Source organism: Mesoplodon densirostris, chromosome X (assembly GCF_025265405.1).
Source record: "Mesoplodon densirostris isolate mMesDen1 chromosome X, mMesDen1 primary haplotype, whole genome shotgun sequence".
In the NCBI taxonomy this organism is placed as follows: Eukaryota; Metazoa; Chordata; class Mammalia; order Artiodactyla; family Ziphiidae; genus Mesoplodon; species Mesoplodon densirostris.
Genome location: NC_082681.1, coordinates 78,466,635 through 78,489,406, shown reverse-complemented (window position 1 = coordinate 78,489,406; position 22,772 = coordinate 78,466,635). Strand labels below are relative to the sequence as shown.

At 54.0% G+C, this 22,772-nt stretch overlaps 1 protein-coding gene across 11 annotated transcripts; it reads left to right on the top strand.

The window, feature by feature from the left end:
* The first annotated feature begins 376 nt into the window (after positions 1 to 376).
* MED12 (mediator complex subunit 12) lies at positions 377 to 22,772 on the top strand. Of its 11 annotated transcripts, none has more exons than XM_060086293.1 (46): positions 377 to 682; positions 1,212 to 1,316; positions 1,524 to 1,715; positions 1,853 to 2,012; positions 3,071 to 3,252; positions 3,441 to 3,551; positions 3,897 to 4,151; positions 4,517 to 4,663; positions 4,827 to 4,926; positions 5,058 to 5,194; positions 5,428 to 5,559; positions 5,897 to 6,023; positions 6,520 to 6,749; positions 7,276 to 7,356; positions 7,488 to 7,658; positions 7,863 to 8,007; positions 8,175 to 8,225; positions 8,552 to 8,670; positions 8,832 to 8,975; positions 9,411 to 9,574; positions 9,774 to 9,905; positions 10,330 to 10,557; positions 10,735 to 10,879; positions 11,054 to 11,174; positions 11,535 to 11,636; positions 11,738 to 11,851; positions 12,103 to 12,278; positions 12,459 to 12,638; positions 13,704 to 13,775; positions 14,223 to 14,356; positions 14,525 to 14,686; positions 14,938 to 15,049; positions 15,209 to 15,298; positions 15,791 to 15,900; positions 16,131 to 16,266; positions 16,534 to 16,695; positions 17,652 to 18,026; positions 18,258 to 18,408; positions 18,564 to 18,760; positions 18,924 to 19,001; positions 19,094 to 19,148; positions 19,224 to 19,311; positions 21,240 to 21,465; positions 21,881 to 22,036; positions 22,212 to 22,293; positions 22,511 to 22,772. In XM_060086293.1, exons 1-46 carry the CDS (start codon positions 584 to 586, stop codon positions 22,552 to 22,554), a joined length of 6,480 nt encoding a protein of 2,159 aa, XP_059942276.1. In that variant the 5' UTR covers positions 377 to 583; the 3' UTR covers positions 22,555 to 22,772. The 11 variants fall into 11 exon arrangements, with proteins under 11 accessions (XP_059942276.1, XP_059942275.1, XP_059942274.1 ...); XM_060086292.1 differs by having other exon boundaries at positions 18,564 to 18,769; XM_060086291.1 differs by having other exon boundaries at positions 18,225 to 18,408; positions 18,564 to 18,769.

The following is a 22,772-nucleotide window of genomic DNA, read 5'->3' as shown; positions in this document are numbered from 1 at the left end:
CCTTTCAGGGTTTAATAGGTGCTTTGTTATGCATACATAGTTTGTAATCTTTGGCAACAGTCCCTTGAAGGTGTTAGTACACCCATTTTTCAGATGCAGGAACTAAGGAACAAAGAAGCGGTTTGCAAAAGGCAGAGTTTCTAAGCAACGCGCAGATGATAGAGCACGTATTCTAGGCCGAGAACTGAGCGAGGCCCTGGGAATCCAGTTCCAGTCGGAGCTCAGCGCCGGGACCGCCTCCCGCCTCGCAGGTTCGTATCCCCAGCGCCTGGCTGGCGGACGTTGCAGGGATCTTGACTGAGTGAAATCGATTCTCCGGCGGCCGGGGCGGAAAAGATCCCGGCGCGCGGAGCTCCGCCCCACGCCGGGCTGGGCCCCGCCCCCGCTGCGGTAGGTATTGTCCGACGGTTCCCGGCGTCCCTCGGTTTCCCTCGGTAGTTTCCGTCAATGATCGAGAGTTGCTAATGTGCCCCCTTGTCTCTCGGCTGCCGTCCTCGCCACCGCCGCCCCCCTTTTCGGCTCCCTCTCCCCCTCCCCCGCGGCCGGGCCCGGCTGGCGCCTCTGGCGCTACGGGCTGGGCAAGATGGCGGCCTTCGGGATCTTGAGCTACGAACACCGGCCCCTGAAGCGGCCGCGGCTGGGGCCTCCCGATGTATACCCTCAAGATCCCAAACAGAAGGAGGTGCGTTCAGAAATCCGGGCTCCCACGGGGCCAGGGGCCAACGATCGCCATAGGAGGAAGAACTGATGGCTCGGGGAAGGGGGGGGCGGGGCGGTTCGTTGGGAGCGCAAGTCCCGAAAGGGGGAAGAGTAAAGTGGGCCGGTGTAGAAGAGTAGGACCTAGTTGGGGTGGGGGTTGGTTCCTGGGCGCGAACCGGGAGTGATGTCGGGGCCACGCTGGAGGCGCCCCCCTCTCCACACACACACACCTCAGAAAGTTGTCTGAGGCGGCTGGGTGAGCTACGGCTGCTTGCCAGCTCGCAGGGGCAGAGTGCTGTTGAGCGAGCTCTGGGGAATTGGGAATCTTAGTGAGGGTGGGGTCCAAATGAATATAAGGGCCTAGCTTTAAATCACAATCTGTTCTCCGAATCTTTCTCCTACCTTTCCCCCCCGCCTTGTTCCTCCCTCTTCTGCCCTCCTCTCCCACCCCCCCACCCCCACTCCCACCCCCAAGGGAAAAAAAAAGCTAAAATGTTGTTTTCCTGCCTCAGGATGAACTAACGGCCTTGAATGTAAAACAAGGTTTCAATAACCAGCCAGCTGTCTCTGGGGATGAACATGGCAGTGCCAAGAACGTCAACTTCAATCCTGCCAAGGTGAGACAACCCTGCCAGGCTGAAGGAAAAGGCTGGAAGAGTCTGAGAAGGAGCAAAGGCCCTGGGTTGGGAAGACTTAAAGGGATGACCTAAATGGCCGAGTTTTCCTTCATAACCTAATGCTACCACATTGGCATTTGCCCGTCAAAGGCACAACCACTTCTTTGCCCCTTCTTCCCACCCTGAGGTGTAGTTTTCTTCCCTCAGATCAGTTCCAACTTCAGCAGCATTATTGCAGAGAAGTTACGTTGTAACACCCTCCCTGACACCGGTAGAAGGAAGCCCCAAGTGAACCAGAAGGACAACTTCTGGCTGGTGACTGCACGATCCCAGAGTGCCATTAACACCTGGTTCACCGATCTGGCTGGCACCAAGCCACTCACACAACTAGCCAAAAAGGTGAGGTACTGTTTCTTGTTCTTCAGGCCAAGGAGGGGAGCGCGGGTACCAAGTACCTTCTGATTCCCAGATGAAGCTACACGGGTGCCAGCCCGTGGGGGTGAGAGAGGTCTCAACTATTTGCGATGTCCATCCAGGTCCCCATTTTCAGTAAGAAGGAAGAAGTGTTTGGGTACTTGGCCAAGTACACAGTTCCTGTGATGCGGGCTGCCTGGCTCATTAAGATGACCTGTGCCTACTATGCGGCGATCACAGAGACCAAGGTTAAGAAGAGACATGTCATTGACCCTTTCATGGGTGAGTAACTCCTAATACCAGAGGTCCCGCCACTGATCGCTTCAAGGAGTGGTAGAGAGACCCTTGCAATTATTCTCCTTCCTCATCTGTATTCCTTGCTTCTGCTTGTATCTTGCATTCACTCAATTAGTAAGCATCAAGTATCTTGAGTATCTACTGTGTGCATGTACTGGGCTATAAAGATGACCACTATCTAATCCCTGCCCTTAGGATGCTTATAGTCTAGTAGGGATGCTAAGGCATATGTACGAATCCCATAATTAAATATAGAAGCGGGCTTCCCTGGTGGCGCAGTGGTTGAGAGTCTGCCTGCCAATGCAGGAGACACGGGTTCGTGCCCCGGTCTGGGAAGATCCCACATGCCGCGGAGCAACTAGGCCCGTGAGCCACAACTACTGAGCCTGCGCGTCTGGAGCTTGTGCTCCGCAACAAGAGAGGCCGCGATAGTGAGAGAGGCCCGCGCACCGCGATGAAGAGTGGTCCCCGCTTGCCACAACTAGGGGAAGCCCTCGCACAGAAACAAAGACCCAACACAGCAAAAATAAATAAATTAATTAATAAACTCCTACCCCCAACATCTTCTTTAAAAAAAATAATAAATAAATAAAAAAATAAATATAGAAGCGTAGTGTCAAAAGTGGAGGCAGAAGGTTCTTTGAGAATTCAGTGAACAAAAATATTACTTTCTTTTGGGGACACCTGGGAAGGCTTTAGGAAGGTGGCATTTGTTTCTTTGTTTGTTTTTTGTTTTGTTTTAATTAATTTCTTTGAAGTATAGTTGATTTACAATGTCATGTTAGTTTCCGGTGTACAATGAAGTGATTCAGTTTTATATATATATACACTCTTTTGCATATTCTTTTCCGTTATTGTTTATTATGGGATATTGAATATAGCTCCCTGTGCTATATAGTAGGACCTTGTTGTTGAAGGTGGCATTTGACTAGAGCCTAAGGGGATGAATAGGATTTAGAAGTATGGTGACTGGGGGTGGGGGACAGAAGGTGTTCTAAGCAAAGGGACAGTATAAAATAGCCCTTTTCCCATCTTTCCCCTAGAATGGACTCAGATCATCACCAAGTACTTATGGGAGCAGCTGCAAAAGATGGCTGAATACTACCGGCCAGGGCCTTCCGGAAGTGGGGGCTGTGGTTCTACTATAGGGCCCTTGCCCCATGATGTAGAGGTGGCAATCCGGCAGTGGGACTACAATGAGAAGCTGGCCATGTTCATGTTTCAGGTAGGAAGAAGGCATGTCGTGTGGGACGTGGGATTGAGCCTGACCTCACACTCTGCCAGCATAGAACAGAATCCGCCTGCCACCTTGCCCGACTCGTGGTTCTCTTCATTCTTTCATTTACTTTCTCTGCCTCATCTCTAATAGTCCCTCGGCAAAACTAATCCTATTCCCATCCCTTGTACCCATAGGACGGAATGCTGGACAGACATGAGTTCCTGACCTGGGTACTTGAGTGCTTTGAGAAAATCCGCCCTGGAGAGGATGAATTGCTTAAACTGCTGCTGCCCCTGCTGCTTCGAGTAAGGCCTAGGATTTGGGGGGTCTAGGGAGGATGTGAGGAGATATAAGACGTGAAAGCAATGTCCCTTGGAGAGAACTGGTTTTTGTTTGTTTGTTTGTTTTCCTAATATTTATTTATTTATTTGGTCGTGCCGGGTCTTGGTTGTGGCTCCAGGGTTCCTCAGTTGTGGCAGGCGAGCTCCTTAGTTGTGGCATGCAAACTCTTAGTTGCAGCATGCATGTGGGATCTAGTTTCCTGACCAGGGATCGAACCCAGGCCCCCTGCATTGGGAGTGCAGAGTCTTATCCACTGCGCCACCAGGGAAGTCCCCAACTGGGGGGTTTTGATCGTCGTGTCTTCACAGTACTCTGGGGAATTCGTTCAGTCTGCATACCTCTCCCGCCGCCTTGCCTACTTCTGTACGCGGAGACTGGCCCTGCAGCTGGATGGCGTGAGCAGTCACTCATCTCATGTGATGTCTGCTCAGTCAACAAGCACACTGCCCACAACCCCTGCTCCTCAGCCCCCAACTAGCAGCACACCCTCTACACCCTTTAGTGACCTGCTTATGTGCCCTCAACACCGGCCCCTAGTTTTTGGCCTCAGCTGTATCCTTCAGGTAGGTACTAGGTGGGCCCATGGAAGTATTAAAAGGCATCTTGAGAAGACTCAGGTGCCTGTCCTGGAAAATGGGAGTGGTTCTAAATTGGAGGCGAGAGTAGGCACTGAGTACTTGCTTGGAAATTGTTGGCTTCTCATTTCTGGGGTGTTAGTTCCTTTTCAGTTAGTTCCCTTCCAGGTCTAGATAGTAGGCCCAAAGCCTTTTAGGAGAGTGGATGAGGGGAGGGGCTCAGAGATGGAGTGATGCCACCTCAGGGGCTCAGAATAACTTTGGATCAGAAACTGAAGGGTTGGGTCTTATAATGGGCTTCTAGACAGGTAGCCGTGATAACTGAGTTTGACTTAGCTGTTCCTGTCTGGCAGACCATCCTCCTGTGTTGTCCTAGTGCCCTGGTTTGGCACTACTCGCTGACTGATAGCCGAATCAAGACTGGCTCACCACTTGACCACCTGCCTATTGCCCCCTCCAACCTGCCCATGCCAGAGGGCAACAGTGCCTTCACTCAGCAGGTAAGTCTGACCAATAGCCTGGTACTCCCAGGCAACTGGGATGTGAGAGGCTTAGGTTACTCTTTCAGAAATAGTGACTCGGAGTCTGCTACTATTCCTTTAGCCTGGAGCCCTGGCCTTTTTTGTATGCCTTGCTACATCCTTAAAGCCTTCGTCTTTGCAGGTCCGTGCAAAGTTGCGGGAGATTGAGCAGCAGATCAAGGAGCGAGGACAGGCCGTTGAGGTTCGCTGGTCTTTTGATAAGTGCCAAGAAGCTACTGCAGGTGGGTGCCAGAGGACAGACAGTAAGAAGGATGCTTGAGGAAAGGATGGGGAAGGTAAGGACTTATAGATCTGAAAGTTGGAGTACATCGGGCCTCTAGTTAAAGTCCCCTTTACCACTTTTCCTCCTCAGGCTTCACCATTGGACGGGTGCTCCATACTTTGGAAGTGCTGGACAGCCATAGTTTTGAGCGCTCTGACTTCAGCAACTCTCTTGATTCCCTCTGTAATCGAATCTTTGGATTGGGGCCTAGCAAGGATGGGCACGAGGTAATAAGCAAGAAGGGGAAGAGAATAAGTGAAAAACGGCAAGAGCAACAGTATATATGTGGGGAAGGCTTGGCAAGGCATTGAAACCAGAGGATGTCTGAAGAGACAGCCGGTCTTACTGGGCTATGTTTTAAGATGTTTTAAGATGGGGCCTAGTCGCTGGGAGACTGGAACTCGGTTCTTTGTCCCCAGCTCTACCTTACTCACCCCTTTGGTCTTCCTTTGGTCTCCAGATCTCCTCAGATGATGATGCTGTGGTATCATTGCTGTGTGAATGGGCTGTCAGCTGCAAGCGCTCTGGTCGTCATCGTGCGATGGTGGTAGCCAAGCTGCTGGAGAAGAGACAGGCAGAGATTGAGGCTGAGGTTAGGGGGCCCATGGGGCAGTGGCAGCTGGGGTCGGAGCCACATTGAGCTGGTAGTGGGACCAAAGTTGAAGTTGTGAGAGTGAAAAAGGGGTAGAGAATGTACAGGAAAGTTGAGGACATAAGGCAAAAGTAGAAAGGAGTGGATTGATGTCAGAGTTAGAGAAGTGACCAAGGCTGCAGCTGGGAGACGGTAAAGAAAATGGGAGTCAAGCGGGGGAGGGTAGAAGTGAAAAGCTTGGGATGGATCCAAAATAGGCAGTAGTTCAAGGATTGCACATGGACGAGTGAAGAAACAGGTAAAACCCAATCCTACGGTTTGTTCTCTCATCTTACAGCGTTGTGGAGAATCGGAAGCCGCAGATGAGAAGGGTTCCATAGCCTCTGGCTCCCTTTCTGCTCCTAGTGCTCCCATTTTCCAGGATGTCCTCCTGCAGTTTCTGGATACACAGGCTCCCATGCTGAGTATGGACCCCTGCCACCCTCTGGTTACCTCTGCCTAGACTCACCCATCCCTGTCATCAGAAAGCATATGAAGGGCCTTCTGGATATATTTCTGTCTTGAGCTCTATGCAGAATGACTTTTGGACATAATCCTAGCCTTTGCTCATCTTACAGTTTAACAGAGTAGAGAAATAAAGAGAAGAATAAAAGCAGGAGCGTACGATCGAAGCATTTTCACGTATAAATAGCAGAGATGCTGTATTCCTTTATGAGATGGTGTGTGGGGCAGGAGTTGGGGTAACCAACCACGCTTTATCCCTCAACAGTTTTGGTTTTATTGTTGTTGTTGTTTTTGGTTTGGCTTTTGGTTTTTTGGGTTTTTTTTTTTTTTGAGTCATTGCTATTCTTGCCTACTTCAGGAACCCTAGGAGCACCATGCCTTAGGTGTGTCCCTCTCTCTTTCTGCCCATCTCTTTCGTGCTCCCCTAACTCATCTTTTCTCATCCCCTCTCTCCAGCGGACCCCCGAAGTGAGAGTGAGCGAGTGGAGTTCTTTAACTTGGTACTGCTGTTCTGTGAACTGATTCGACATGATGTTTTCTCCCACAACATGTACACTTGCACCCTCATCTCCCGAGGGGACCTTGCCTTCGGAGCCCCTGGTCCCCGGCCTCCCTCTCCCTTTGATGACCCTGCCGATGACCCCGAGCGCAAGGAGGCTGAAGGCAGCAGCAGCAGCAAGCTGGAGGTGAGGGGGCTTTTCCTCGCCCTAGATCATTTCTTCTGACAGTCCCATCTTCCTGGCTCCTGGAATCCTCTGAGAATCCTTTACCTGGTGACAAGGGTAAGATTTGCTTAGTGCTTTGCAGGTTAGCAAGCACTCTCATGTCAGTTTTTGTCATTGGATCCTCACAGCAGCCCTGTGAGGTATTCTTTTTTTTTTTTTTTTTTTTTTTTCTTTTCTGGCTGTGTTGTGCGGCTTGCGGATCTTAGTTTCCCCACCAGGTATCCAACCAGGGTCCATGGCAGTGAAAGTGCTGAGTCCTAACCACTGGACCGCCGGGAATTCCGCCCTGTGAGGTATTCTTATCCTCATTTTAAAGCTGAAGGAAACCAAGGCCTGTGGAGGTTAAGGGACCAGTCAAGGCTTGCATCTGGAACTGGTGCTTTTCCCAATATGGTCTCCTCTCTTTGACTCCCTGGTCAACTTTTCTAGATGGTGGGGAGCAGCTCCTCGGGGCTAAAGCAGCTTCGCTTCTGTTCTCTGCCCTCAGGATCCAGGCCTCTCGGAGTCTATGGACATCGACCCTAGCTCCAGTGTGCTCTTTGAGGACATGGAGAAGCCTGATTTCTCAGTAAGTTAGATCCTGGTGTGGGAGAATCCAGCTCCTGAGGTCCTCCCGTTATGCCACTTTGGGGAGTTTCTTTGTGCCCCCTCATCCCTTTGTCTTCCTCTAAATGTTCTGCCCTTTCGCCTTTCTCTTAGTTGTTCTCCCCCACTATGCCCTGTGAGGGGAAGGGCAGTCCATCCCCTGAGAAACCAGATGTTGAGAAGGAGGTGAAGCCCCCACCCAAGGAGAAGCTAGAAGGGACCCTTGGGGTCCTTTATGACCAGCCGCGGCACGTGCAGTATGCCACGCACTTTCCCATCCCCCAGGTACCGTTCCCCAACACCTTGCGACCATCTGTTCTGAGCCCAGGTTTCTGTCCAAGGACTGTGCTGAGGGGTTGGAGCTGTTCTTAAGGGTGTGGTATGCTGGGAAGGGCTTGAGCACTGGGGTGCTGAGGCGGGCATGGAGCATGCTTTTAAGAGGAGGGAGAGCGATCCGTGCTGGAGTCTGATGGTGCCGCTGGGATGCAGGAGGAGTCATGCAGCCATGAGTGCAACCAGCGGTTGGTCGTACTGTTTGGGGTGGGAAAGCAGCGAGATGATGCCCGCCATGCCATCAAGAAAATTACCAAGGATATCCTGAAGGTTCTGAACCGCAAAGGGACAGCGGAAACTGGTGGGTTTGAGGCGCCTTAAATCGATATCCCCCCAAAAAGCGCCCTAGTCAGTCTTCCCTTCCCCAGTGTAGGGAACTCCCAGTCATGTCCCGATGTCCTGTCTCTTGGAGTCTCCTGAGAGCTCTAGTCCTTTTGAAACTTCCCCCCTCATTCCCCCCCTCTGCAGACCAGCTTGCTCCTATTGTGCCTCTGAATCCTGGAGACCTGACATTCTTAGGTACCTCACAGTAAGCCCCATACTGCCCGCCCTCCCTCTCCCTTCCCTCCCTCAACCTAGCACCTCCCTGTACATATTCCTCCAAGGTCCACATAGTCTGTGGTCCTCCAAACCTTTGCTTCACTGTCCCCTTCCCTTCATCCCTCCCCGCCCCTTCCTTGACCCTCCCTTCCCGTCTTCCCTCTTCCTTCCTTCCCTCTCTCCCTCCCTCCCTTCCTTCCCCCTGCCCCCCCCCCAATAGCCTTCTCTCCATACCCCCCCTCCCCACCCCCAGTCACCTAGTTATCTTCCCTGTCCCGACTGGTCCCTTTCAACTGTCCCCTCAGGTGGGGAGGATGGGCAGAAGCGGCGGCGCAACCGGCCTGAAGCCTTCCCCACTGCCGAGGATATCTTTGCTAAGTTCCAGCACCTTTCGCATTATGACCAACACCAGGTCACAGCTCAGGTGTGGGCCTAAGTCCAGCCCCCTTCCCACATTCCGGCCTCCTTGTCCTGTTTTCCTTTCCTCCTTGTCTTTTTGCCCCCCTCAGGCAGGCTAAGCCCCCTGGTCTCCCTGGTTCTTCCCACCTCTCTCCATTCCTGTCTCACTCCCACTGCCCTTATTAGGTCTCCCGGAATGTTCTGGAGCAGATCACGAGCTTTGCCCTTGGCATGTCGTACCACTTGCCTCTGGTGCAGCATGTGCAGTTCATCTTCGACCTCATGGAATATTCACTCAGCATCAGTGGCCTCATCGACTTTGCCATTCAGGTGGGGAAGCTGGGGAGATGAGGGTGGGGGAAGGAGTTTGTGCTGTACAGGGTCATAAGGACAGGAGGAGAGGCTCAAGCCAGTGTCCCAGGCTATTTGGAGGGACCGAAAGGCTAGTGTGGGAGGAGTGGCCCATGAGCTAAGCCAGCAGGAGTAGAGAGTCAAGTGCTCCCTGAGGAGACCCGAGAGACGGATTAGAGCACTGGGCACAGACTGTCCTCCCGTCCTGAGGTTCATAGGATTGTAGGAGACTGGTTAGATCACTGACATGGCTTGTCGTTACTAGAATAAGGGACAGTGGCATATGGTACCAGGGCCCTTCCAGGCTGAGGCAGCTCCAACAGGAAGGGGCTCCAGTTTTCTCACAGGAAGGGGGGTTATGTGTAATACTCAAGGCCTCTTCTCATTTGTCAACCCCTGCTCACTCTGCTCTAGCTACTGAATGAACTGAGTGTAGTTGAGGCCGAGTTGCTTCTCAAATCCTCGGATCTGGTGGGCAGCTACACTACCAGCCTGTGCCTGTGCATCGTGGCTGTCCTGCGGCACTATCACGCCTGCCTCATCCTCAACCAGGACCAGATGGCACAGGTCTTTGAGGGGTAAGCAGGGCTTCAAAATGCAGGGCCCTGGTGAATGCTGGTGGAAGTGGCCTGCGAAGAACATGTGGGGCTCTCCCTGTGCGGAAGTGCATGCCATTCAGGTGGGGAGGGGAGAGAGTATTGCCAAGGGACGGGAATCTTTGCGCCCCGGCCTGCCATTGCTTCAGGCACACCTCCCGACCTTGCCCCTTCGTGACAGGCTGTGTGGCGTAGTCAAGCATGGGATGAACCGGTCCGATGGCTCCTCCGCAGAGCGCTGTATCCTTGCTTATCTCTATGATCTGTACACCTCCTGTAGCCATTTAAAGAGCAAATTTGGGGAGCTCTTCAGGTAAGAGAGGTGGGAGGTGAGGGGTAGAGAGTGGGACCTCGTCCCGTCTCCTTCCCATTACGGCCCCACTCGGGCAGAGCACAGCCCAGGACCCTGCGGTCTCTGCCGGGCCATTTGGGGGTGGTGTCCTCTGCGTGTCCTTGGTTCCTGAGAGTGGGCCTCCTTCCTCATCAGCCTTGCCTCCAGCCCATGTCTGCAGGGCCCACACTCCTCCTCCCTGCCTCCAGAGGCCCCTGTGCCTTCTTCTCACTGGGTTCCTTTCCTGCCCAGTCGGTCTGCTTTGTCCCATTTCCCCTTTTCTTGCCCTAAGGCCCCTTGTCCCTCACATTCTCCTTTTTTTTTTCTTTTCTCCCCTTTCCTGACCATCCCTCTAGCTCACTAGCCCTTCCTCAACGCTGCTCTCTCCTTTCACCCACCCCTGCAGCGACTTCTGCTCCAAGGTGAAGAACACCATCTACTGCAACGTGGAACCGTCAGAATCCAACATGCGCTGGGCACCCGAGTTCATGATTGACACTCTGGAGAACCCTGCCGCTCACACCTTCACCTACACAGGGCTAGGCAAGAGTCTTAGTGAGAACCCTGCTAACCGCTACAGCTTTGTCTGCAATGCCCTTATGCACGTCTGTGTGGGGCACCATGATCCCGATAGGTATGGGGCGTACTGAGTGAGGAATGGGCACCACGCTCCCGCCTGATATTGGGAGGGATGAGATGCCTGGGAGGTACTGCAACCTTGGTTATGGCCGGGGTGGAGATGAAAAGTTAATGAGTCTGAGGTTTTGCCGGGAACAAGGTTTTTCCTGAGGGCATTTGTACTCTTCCCCAGGGTGAATGACATCGCAATCCTGTGTGCAGAGCTGACCGGCTATTGCAAGTCACTGAGTGCAGAGTGGCTGGGAGTGCTTAAGGCCTTGTGCTGCTCCTCTAACAATGGCACTTGTGGTTTCAACGACCTCCTCTGCAATGTAGATGTGAGACTGGGGGTGGGGGAGCGCCGGACACCGGGCATTTCCCGGGGCAGGGGTCTGCTCCCACGAATCACAGGAGCGGAGGGACAGAGTTTTGCAGAGTGGAGGCCAAGCGCTCTGAGTAGCCGCCCTCTCTCCACACTGAGTCCTGGTGTCTTGTCTGCTTTTCTCCTCCAGGTCAGTGACCTGTCTTTTCACGACTCCCTGGCCACTTTTGTTGCCATCCTCATTGCTCGGCAGTGTTTGCTCCTGGAGGATCTGATTCGCTGTGCAGCCATCCCTTCGCTCCTTAATGCTGGTGAACTACCGATCCATAAGCCCTAGAATGTCTAGACCCCCCAGTCTCAATACACACTGGACGGCCGCACTCCGGTTGTTCAGCGTGGGGCTCCTGGTGGCACCAGAGGCCAGTCCTGTGGCGTGCCTCAGGCAGGGAGGGGCGTCTTTCTAACCCTGCATTTGCAGCCCCGATCTTTCCGGTTCCTGACCCTTCCGGGTACTCACCTTATACTGGAGAACAGTTTGCTACCCCACTTCTCCTCCAATGTTTTATCTCTTTTCGCCTGGCCTCAGCTTCCCTTTTAGCCCCTCACCACCTACAGACCCACATACAGTCCGCCTTCATCCTTTCCCCTCTGCTTTGTCTTCCTCTCTGTAGCTTGCAGTGAACAGGACTCTGAGCCGGGGGCCCGGCTTACCTGCCGCATCCTCCTCCACCTTTTCAAGACACCTCAACTCAATCCTTGCCAGTCGGACGGAAGTAAGTGACCTTGATCCGAGCCGGCCAGCCGTGGAAAGTGTGGCTACCCCACCCACACCGTTTCTACTTTTGCTTCCCCTGACTTCAGCTGTCTCCCCCAGACAAGCCTACGGTAGGAATCCGCTCCTCCTGTGACCGCCACCTGCTGGCTGCCTCCCAGAACCGCATTGTGGATGGAGCTGTGTTTGCTGTTCTCAAGGCTGTGTTTGTACTTGGTATGGGGGTAGGAAGGGAGTGGTGCCAGAAGTGTGTATAGGGTGGAGCGCCAGCTAAACTACAAAGGACAGTCTTTCTCCCTCCTGAAGGTGGTCTCTCTGACCTTTGGGGAGGAGACGAGGGAGGGAAGTATATTTCTGTCCCATAGGGCAGGAGCTGGGGAGTTGCTGCTTCTGTGGGTCCGGGGTGGGTCTCCACACAGCATTCGGATCTCACTCTGCCCTCCCTATCTCCTGCCTCTGAACCACAGGGGATGCGGAACTGAAGGGTTCAGGCTTCACTGTGACAGGAGGAACAGAAGAACTTCCAGAGGAGGAGGGAGGAGGTGGCAGTGGCGGTCGGAGGCAGGGTGGCCGCAACATCTCTGTGGAGACAGCCAGTCTGGATGTCTATGCCAAGTACGTGCTACGCAGCATCTGCCAGCAGGTCAGTCTCACCTTCCCCCCACCCCTCCTAAACGCCGCTATATAATATAGTCCTGTTTCCTGCCATGATCGCACCACCTCCCTGCCATACATCATGTCCCTCACCAACCCCCCAGTCCATCCCCCTTATTCCTAACCTGCTTACTGGTTGCCCCAGTCCCCCGATTCTTGGCTTCCTCAGGAATGGGTAGGAGAACGTTGCCTTAAATCGCTGTGTGAGGACAGCAATGACTTGCAAGACCCAGTGTTGAGTAGCGCCCAGGCCCAGCGCCTCATGCAGCTCATCTGCTACCCACATCGGCTGCTGGACAATGAGGATGGGGAAAACCCCCAGCGGCAACGCATTAAGCGTATTCTCCAGGTAGGCCGAGGCGATGGGGGTCTTGGAGGAAGCAGTGGGGCCTGAGCCTGGGGTGAAACGATGGGAACCTTGAGAGAAAAAGAGAGAGGGAGTGAAGTAGGAAGGCGAATGAGGATGTGGGTGAAAGGTGGTGAGAGGAACAGCTCCAGCATGGGTTTCGAAGTTAAGCCAATATGGTCTAGACTGGAGAGTGAACTGCTGGGTGAGTGCACAGCTATCTGGAGTAGGACTCTAGCTTATCAGTGGGAGGCATAGCATCTGGGAGGCCTAGTTTTTGGCCTTGTGTGTTTGGCATGTTGGTCATGGCTCTGTCATGAGTAGTAATACTACCGAAGAGCTATTACTTATCGAGCGGCTGCTTCATGTGGGGTACCATGCTCAGCACTCTACGTAGATGTTCTCATTTACTCTTTACAGCCCTGCGAAGTAGGTAAGAATATACCTATTTGACCAGTGAGGAAACTGAGGCTTGAAGAGGTTAAGTAACTTGCCCAAGGTTCAGGAACTCACACAGCTAGGGAGTTTAGGGTCAGTACATGAGCCCAGGTCTGCCTGTGCCCTTCCTACCTCACCACGCTGCTGCAGACATTCATGTGACTGGAGGGTGGAAAAATAAAGCCGTTGAGGAAAAGCTAAAGGAATGAGGCCTCTTCAGCCTGGAGGAGATAATGCCAAAGAGAGATTAGCTGAGACTAGCCTTCGGGTCTGTAAAGGACTTTGAGCAGCTGGTTGGAAACAGGAGCGGGCGAGCTTCAACTTCAACATCAAAGACTTAGGTTAAGCATTAAGCAGAACTTCCTGATGCTAAGGAATGTGAGGCTCTGGAACAGGAAACTGGGGAAAGATGTGAAATCTTTCCAGAACCGCTTTTAAAATAGGATAGACTTTTCAGTCATTTTGGACTATTTAGGTATGATCTTCCCTAAAGAGGGGACATAGAGGTCCCTTTCAGGCCTCCAGGCATATGTGACTCAAGGTTGTGAGAGATCAGGAGCTGGCATCGGGGTGCTGAGTGGCTGGGATGACACAGTGATGACTAGCTTGTGGGTGGGGTCTCTGTCACAGAACTTGGACCAGTGGACCATGCGCCAGTCTTCCTTGGAGCTGCAGCTCATGATCAAGCAGACCCCTAACAATGTGAGTGGTGCCCGGGCCCTCTCTTTCCCATGCTTGCTTCCAGCGACACATGTCAGGGAGGTGGGCCACCATAGAAGAACCTAGGTCCTACCTTTGGGTTCTGGAGATCAGAGAGGATGGGAGGATGGCGGACGTTTGGAGCCGATGATAAGGGACACGGGTTGGGAGTGTTGGGGCTCTGAGCTATGGGGAAGGTTGGTGGCGGTGGCCATAGAGGCTGCTTCTGTGGCCGCAGCTGTAAGGAGGTATGTAAAGAAGACAGTGGGGCATTGGAGAGATAACTACGAGGCGCTGGAGGATACGACACCCAGCAGAGTTGTGTCCGTTACCCTCCTATCAACCTCCATGGATGCCTTCCTATGTCCTCATCTCCCAGCTCTCCTACCATCTCTTTGCCTTTGCCGCCAGCTACCTATTGAGCACCCCTGTGCCTTTCATCCTCCTCAGGAGATGAACTCCCTCTTAGAGAACATCGCCAAGGCCACAATCGAGGTTTTCCAACAGTCTGCAGAGACAGGGTCGTCTTCTGGAAACACTGCAAGCAACATGCCCAGCAGCAGCAAGACCAAGCCCGTGCTCAGGTTGGGTAGAAACGTGTTAGGACCCATCCCCTTCTGAGTTTTCTCCTCTGGTAGTGTAAATGATTTCAGCCACCTGGAGATGCCAGGCATGTCCATCAGGAAAGGAGAGGATGGGTTGTTCCAACCTTGCCCGGCTCCTCTGTAACCCTGTGCGCGCCATCTCTCCAGCTCCCTAGAGCGCTCTGGTGTATGGCTGGTGGCTCCTCTCATTGCCAAACTGCCCACCTCAGTCCAGGGGCATGTGTTAAAGGCTGCTGGGGAAGAATTGGAGAAGGGCCAGCACCTGGGTTCCTCTTCGCGCAAAGAACGCGATCGACAAAAGCAGAAGAGGTAAAGCGGCTACGAGGGGGCCGGGACTGAGGGGTAGAAAGGAGAGGAGGCATACCCAGGGAAGAAAAAAAGTTGGGGCAAAGAGGTGAGGATCAAAATCAGAAAAATGGACAGAGGATAAGAGTGATAGTTGAGCAAGAGGCTAGATCTTAAAAGAGAGGAGTCTGGGGCTCAGAGGAATGAGGCTGGAAGTTGCCTAACCTACAACCCATGGTCCTGTACTTTTGTTTTTCTTTTCCTCCCATCTCTAGCATGTCCCTGTTGAGCCAGCAGCCCTTCTTATCCCTGGTGCTGACGTGTCTGAAGGGTCAGGACGAGCAGCGCGAGGGACTCCTTACCTCCCTCTACAGCCAGGTCCACCAGGTACAGGTCTCTGGGCCCTGGAGCGGGGCAGGAGGACAGAGAAGGATGCAGCCAAGAGGCCACTGAATCTTCAGTGTTTTCTGACAAGAACACCCTGGGCGCTTTGGCATGGAAACGAGAAGATCCCTGAGCTGTGTGTTGCACTTGTTTTTATCTTAGATTGTGAATAATTGGAGAGATGACCAGTACTTAGATGATTGCAAGCCAAAGCAGCTAATGCATGAGGCGCTCAAACTGCGGCTCAACCTGGTGAGAGACGGAGCTGGGGAGAAGAAGGAAAGGGGTGGGGCTAGGACTGCAGACAACGAAGCCCCAGCCCAGGGAGGCGAGGGTGAGGATGCAGGGCCCAGGCTCTTCTGGGTCTTCACGTATTAGCCCAGCTCTCCTAAAGGACGCAGGACCTGAAAGTGGTTAAGGAGACTGGATCCTTGCAGGGACCTTGCCTCAGTATCCTAGATTCTGGCTGGGCCCGAGAAGCCCTAGACATCTATTGTGAAATGTTGAATGAGATCCTGGACATCCTTTGGTCCAACTTCATCATTTTATAAGTAAGGAAACCAAGGCCGAGAGTTGTCAAGAATTAAGTCGTTGGCCTGAGATCATGTAGCAAATCATAGGTACAACTGGAACAGTGACCTCAGGTGTCCCGAGTCACATCCAGCCCAGGTTCTAATCTAAGCTTTCCTTAAATGCTGCACTCCGCCCCTGAGCCATCTGACTGACTTGTTGTGGCCCTGGCAGGTGGGGGGCATGTTTGACACGGTGCAGCGCAGCACCCAGCAGACCACAGAGTGGGCTGTGCTCCTCCTGGAGATCATCATCAGCGGCACTGTCGACATGCAGTCCAACAAGTAAAGCATCCCCATCCCCTCCCTCCAGTTTTGTACCCGAGAGGATCCCCTTCCCTGACACCAGGTGCACGACCTGCTGCAATCGGTGTGGCTCATACTGCGGACTCTGCGGTCCGGGGTTCCCCACACGGTTTTGGTGCCTGCTCCCTGCTTGTGTCCAACCCGGCTGTTTTCTGTCTGTCTGAAACTCTTTCTCCTCTGGTTCCACCGCCGCCGGCTTCCTGCCACAGTGAGCTCTTCACCACCGTCTTGGACATGCTGAGCGTGCTCATCAATGGGACCCTAGCTGCGGACATGTCCAGCATCTCCCAGGGCAGCATGGAGGAAAACAAACGTGCTTACATGAACCTGGTGAAGAAGCTGCGGGTGAGAGGAGGGGGCGAGGGCGAGGCCTAGAGGCCTAGGGTCTCAGCTCCCTATTCCCTGACCTTGCGTTTGCGGTCCAGGCACAGTGGCATCGTCCTGCCCAGAGCCCGCTACCCTTCCCTTGCACGTCCGTGTTTTCTTTGTTATTCACATGGTAAGGATTTACCGAGTGTCTTCTTCGTGCCAGCTTCTGTGCTGTCCCCTGAGACTTCCCGTCCCTCTTTTCCTGTGTCCTTGAACTCTTGTCCTATCTTTCTGTGCCTGCAGAAGGAGTTGGGGGAGCGCCAGTCAGACAGTCTGGAAAAAGTTCGCCAGCTGCTGCCACTGCCCAAGCAGACCCGAGATGTCATCACATGTGAGCCGCAGGGCTCCCTTATCGACACCAAAGGCAACAAGATTGCCGGCTTCGACTCTATCTTCAAGAAGGAGGCATGTTCCATTATCTTCCCATCCCCTGCTCCCCGCTCCCCACCTTTGTTCCCCTTTGGGTCAGAGCCTCCCCCTGCATTAACCTCTGTAGCTGCAACAGGTTTATCAGGCTCTGTGGGCTAGAGCCATCCCTGGGGTGTTGAGCTGATCACTTAATTTTCCTCACATTTCTTCTTCCCATCTTGGGAGTCTCCCTCTCTTTCCTTGGTCTCTCCCTTCACCCCTCTGCACCTCCCATCACCCCCATCCACCTTTATACGTACCACCCATTTCTCAGCACACTACCCTTCTCTTCCCTCTGCCCCACCTGCCTCCCATACTGCTCCACCCCTTTTATCCCGGCATCTCTCTCCCCCCAACCCTGTCAACCCATCTCTGCACAGTTTTCTCTGTCCCCTCTCTTTGTCAGTTGCAGTATTTGTTGAGTAACCATAATCACTGTGTGAGTAGAGGGAGAGGAGAAAGAGAACGCGGAGTTACGCGGAGTTCAAAAGCCAAAGTCCGACCCGTTCATATAGCATTAGTCTTCGTTCTTTTCCTGGCTCAGTGTGTCTCTGTCTGTCTTTCTGCCTGGCTTTGTCTCTCTCTCTCTCTCTCTCTCTCTCTCTGCCTGTCTCTCTCTTCCTGTTTTTCTCTCTCTCTCCCTGTCTCTGTCTCTCTCTCTGCCTGTTTTCAGTCTCTCACTGCCTTTTCTTTCTCGGCCTTCCTGTTTCTGTCTCTGTCTTCCTCTGTCAACGTCTGTCTCTGTCTCCCTCTGCTGCCCCCCCATCTCCTCTTAACTCTCTCCCCTGTGTGTGTCCGTGTGCCTTCCTTTCACCATCTTCCCTGAATATACCCGTGACTTTCTTTCTTCTATTGCCAACAGATACTTTTCCCTCTCCTCCAAGCCCTCAAGTGTTCCAAGGCTTCTGTTTTCCAAGTCTCAACAGCTCACTGTTTCTCATTTTCCGGAGCAGGGTCTACAGGTTTCCACCAAACAGAAGATCTCCCCCTGGGATCTTTTTGAAGGCTTGAAGCCATCAGCGCCACTGTCTTGGGGCTGGTTTGGAACAGTCCGGGTGGACCGGCGCGTGGCCCGCGGAGAGGAGCAGCAGCGGCTGCTGCTGTACCACACGCACCTGAGGCCCCGGCCCCGCGCCTATTACCTGGAGCCGCTGCCGCTGCCGCCGGAAGATGAGGAGCCCCCAGCCCCCGCCCTGCTGGAGCCTGAAAAAAAGGCTCCAGAGCCCCCCAAAACTGACAAACCTGGGGCCGCTCCCCCCAGCACTGAGGAACGCAAGAAGAAGTCCACCAAGGGCAAGAAACGCAGCCAGCCGGCCGCCAAGACAGAGGTGAGCGCCGCTTCCACCTCGCCACCTCGCCACAGCCCCGTCGCGCCCCTTCCCCAGCCCCTCTCTCTTCCTGATGCTGTCGAGCGACTGGTTTGTGGGAGGGCTGGGGGCATCTGGGGAAGGGGTACCTTTAGAGTTAGAACAGGGAACCATATACATCCAGCTCCTGTTCCCCCCTCCTACCCCACCTGACCCCAGCCCTCTCCCCTTCCTCCTGTGCCGTTCACACAGGACTATGGAATGGGCCCAGGCCGGAGTGGCCCCTATGGAGTGACAGTGCCTCCGGACCTCCTGCACCATACCAACCCTGGCTCCATATCCCACCTTAGCTACAGGCAGGGCTCCATAGGCCTCTACACCCAGAACCAGCCACTGCCGGCAGGTGAGTGCCAGCTACTAGGCACGAGGGACTGACCCGAACATGCCTTCCGCCTGAGGGGCGATGCCACTCCTCCCAGGAGCTGTGGATGCCCGGGGCGCTGAGCAGGGCGCAGAGGGACGAAGAGCCTAAAGAGGTCAGCCTGCTCCCCTTTCCAGGTGGCCCCCGTGTGGACCCGTACCGCCCTGTGCGGTTACCGATGCAGAAGCTGCCGACCCGACCACCTTACCCTGGAGTGCTGCCCACCACCATGACTGGCGTCATGGGACTGGAACCATCCTCCTACAAGACGTCTGTGTACCGACAGCAGCAGCCTGCGGTGCCCCAGGGACAGCGCCTTCGCCAACAGCTCCAGGCAAAGATAGTGAGAGGGGCCGTAGGGAGGGCCGTCAGGGAGAGGGGCTTTTGAGGGTCACAGGGATTGGGATCTTCACAAGGACGCACAGAGTAGGAGATACAAGAAACGAGGTGGCAGAAAGCCCTTCCTGAGTTTGAGTTTGTCTCCTTTTTCCCTCTAGCAGAGTCAGGGGATGTTGGGACAGTCATCTGTCCATCAGATGACTCCCAGCTCTTCCTACGGTTTGCAGACCTCCCAGGTAAGGGCATGAGATGGTGAGAATCGGGGAGCTTGAGGCAGGCTGCACTGCACAGTCTTGACCCTGACTCCGTCTCTCTTCCTTCCCTCCAGGGCTATACTCCTTACGTTTCTCATGTGGGATTGCAGCAACACACAGGCCCCGCAGGTACCATGGTGCCCCCCAGCTACTCCAGCCAGCCTTATCAGAGCACCCACTCTTCTACCAATCCTACTCTTGTAGATCCTACTCGCCATCTGCAACAGCGGCCCAGTGGCTATGTGCACCAGCAGGCCCCAACCTACGGACACGGGCTGACCTCCACTCAAAGGTACCCAAGGAAGCCGGGGGTTGTGAAGACACACTGAGGCTTTCGATTTTGGAAAACCTGGGCCTGGAGGTGATGGGACTAGTCAGAACTTTTGGAGGCGTCAAGAACACTTATCTGGCCACCTGGCCTGTCACCACAAAATCCCAGAGCTGGAAGGGACCCTGGCGGCCAGTGTTCTCACACCTGCTTCCCAACATTTCTTCGAGGACCAAAGAGGGGAAATCATTTATATATGACCATGAGAAGGAAAGATCGGGGGCTCATAGATGCAGTGTGTGGTAAGGAGTCATCCAGCCACTATTAGAGCAGTTTAGTGCTGGAATGGACCAGAGAGCACATTCTCCCACCGTGCTGAACGTCAGTCAGGCCTTAGTTAAGACTTTGGAGTCATGGCTTGAGGCTCCGCAGCTTAGGCTGGAGAACACTGCGGGGTGGACCAGAAGAGAAGTCCCTTACTTAGACGTGCCTTAGGCCCACTGTGTGGCCAGCACTATGCTAGTACCAGGTGGGGTGAGGAAAGCTATTTGAAAAAAATACAAAGTCCCTCACCACAGAGAATTTCTACTATACCTGGGGAGAGGAGGCTTACTCAGAAGAACACTTAGGGAACACAGTGATGAAAGATACAATCAGCTGTGCAGTTGGGTGCTGTGAAGTAAATGGGAATTCAGGAAGAGTGCGGGATGATAGCATTGTGGGCCTGAGTCATCAGAGAAAGTTCCGTGAAGGAGGTCAGACTTGAGTTGGCCTCTGAAGCATAGCTGTGATTTGGATTTGTGGGGAGGAGGAGAAGGAAGGGGATCCCAGGTAGGGGACGTAGCATGAACAAAGACATGGGGACGCGAATGAGTAGGGTGGCTGGGAGGACAGGAAGGAGAAGAGCTTGGCTGGAATGTGAGACTTGTGCCAGGGCAGGAGTAGGGATAGGCTGGGAGTGTGCAGGTTGAGAGAGAGCCTTGAACATTCGGTGAAGGACTGAGACACAATCCCAGAAAGCACTCTTTTTTTTTTAAACAAATTTATTTATATTTTATTTATTTATTTATTTTTGGCTGCGTTGGGTCTTTGTTGCCGCGCGCGAGCTTTCTCTAGTTGCGACGAGCGGGGGCTACTCTTCGTTGCGGTGCGCGGGCTTCTCATTGCAGTGGCTTCTCTTGTTGTGGAGCACGGGCTCTAGGCATGTGGGCTTCAGGAGTTGCGGCACACAGGCTCAGCAGTTGTGGCTCGTGGGCTCTAGAGCGCAGGCTCAGTAGTTGTGGCGCACGGGCTTAGTTGCTCTGCGGCGTGTGGGACCTTCCCGGACCAGGGATCGAACCCGTGATCCCTGCGTTGGCAGGCGGATTCTTAACCACTGCACCACCAGCGAAGTCCCCAGAAAGCACTCTTTTGATCAGGAAAGTGATGTGATGATTTGGGCGTGTTGAGAGATTAACGTGGAATTCGTGGAGAGGATGCGTACGGAAGGTGACAGAAGACTTGAGACGGGCCCAGCCAGTAGCCTGTTGCAGTGAAGTACAGATTGGGGTCAGGAAGGTGTAAGGAGCAATAGAACTCAACAGTCTTCAAGACCCTGACGTGTTACTGGGGACCAACAACAGTGATAAGCAGAACAACCTCAGTGGTGTCTATGGAATGCCTAGCCTGTGCTGAGACTGTGTTTCATTTTCATGAGAGAAAACTAGCTACAACAGAATTGAAAAATTCCTAACCACGAAGGTTAGGAGACACTAAAATGGGGTGTTGTCTTCGCTCCTCATTCCCCAACCTAGAAATCTGTCAGAAGCCAAAAAGGCTCTTCTGGTTGGTGACAGGAGGAGTGAATGAAATGGCCTGTTGATGTTTCTTTGGGGTCAGGGACCTGGGGCTCATCTGCCCCCCCCTCTCCCCACAGCCCATGACTTGATCTCTGCGCCTCCTTGTCTTTGTAGGTTTTCCCACCAGACACTGCAGCAGACACCCATGATAGGCACTATGACCCCACTGGGCGCCCAGGGTGTCCAGGCTGGCGTCCGGTCGGCTTCCATCCTGCCTGAGCAGCAGCAGCAGCAGCAGCAGCAGCAACAGCAGCAGCAGCAACAGCAGCAACAACAGCAGCAGCAGCAACAACAGCAACAGTACCACATCCGGCAGCAGCAGCAGCAGCAGATCCTGCGGGTAAGGCCCTAGATTTTCGTCTGGGACCTGGGAGCCCGAGGAGGAGGAGGAGGAGGAGGAGGAGGAAGGGGACTGGGAGCCGGGGAGGAGGAGGCGGAGGAGAGGCACAGGCTCTTCCAGGTGGTTTTCAACACTGAATGAGGCAGTGTAAGGGCATACCCCAGCAGGGCAGCTGGCACGTAGTGGGGGCTTAAGAAGCCAGTTCCTTCCCTCCCCCTTTTTCCAGGGGTCCTGGTGGGAGAGAGTTGGGGGTTATCTGTTTGGTGCTCCAGATTTGATTTTCTCTGCAGCTCTCTGAGCGGGGAGGGCAGCGGACCCAGAGTTCCCACCCTGTGCTTCTTCCCCCATCCCCATCCCTCCACCACTGAGGTTCAGCCCCTTGCTCTCCTTAGACAGATCTCTTCTGTCTTCACAGCAGCAGCAGCAGCAGCAGCAGCAGCAGCAGCAACAGCAGCAGCAGCAGCAACAGCAGCAGCAGCAGCAACAGCAGCAGCAGCAGCAGCAGCAAGCACACCAGCAGCAGCAGCAGCAGGCAGCTCCTCCCCAGCCCCAGCCCCAGTCCCAGCCCCAGGTAGCTGCTGGACTCCAGCCCCGGGCTCTGGGACAGCGGCCCAGGCTGGGGACAGTGTGCAGCCATGTCGAGGCGGGAGGCAAGGCAGGGCCCTCCGCCGAGGGCTGGGGACATGAGGACAGGGAAGGAAGGGGAAGGTTCGAGTTCAGTCTTCCACTTCCCGTTTTCACCTCAGTTCCAGCGGCAGGGGCTTCAGCAGACCCAGCAACAACAGCAGACAGCAGCTTTGGTCCGGCAGCTCCAACAACAGCTCTCCAGTAAGCCCGCCTTTCTTCCCAAGGAGAGCCCCACGGAATAACTGGGGGGCTGGCGGGGCGGGGGAGGCCAAAGTAGCTGAGGTGATTGCTTCAGGCCCCGGTTGTGAGGGGAAGCGTTGCCTTCCATCCCTTCCCTCGGTGCCTGAATGGCTCTCCTCAATGCAGACCGCCACCCCTGCTCGGCCTCCCACCCCTGATAATCTCTGGTCTTTCACAGATACCCAGCCACAGCCCAGTACCAACATATTTGGACGCTACTGAGCCACCTGGAGGAACTGCTTGTGCACTGGATGGGGCCCCACCCTTTCCTCTTAATTCCCAGTCCCCTTCCTGGGCTAGCACCAGTAGTGGTTGGGGCTCTTCCCTCAGGCTCCATTTTTAATGAGTTTTTAGTATTTTTGTTAATGTGAGGCATTGAGCTGTTGGGTTTTGTATATTATTTATATAGAGACCCCAGAGCTGTTGCACCCAATACACAG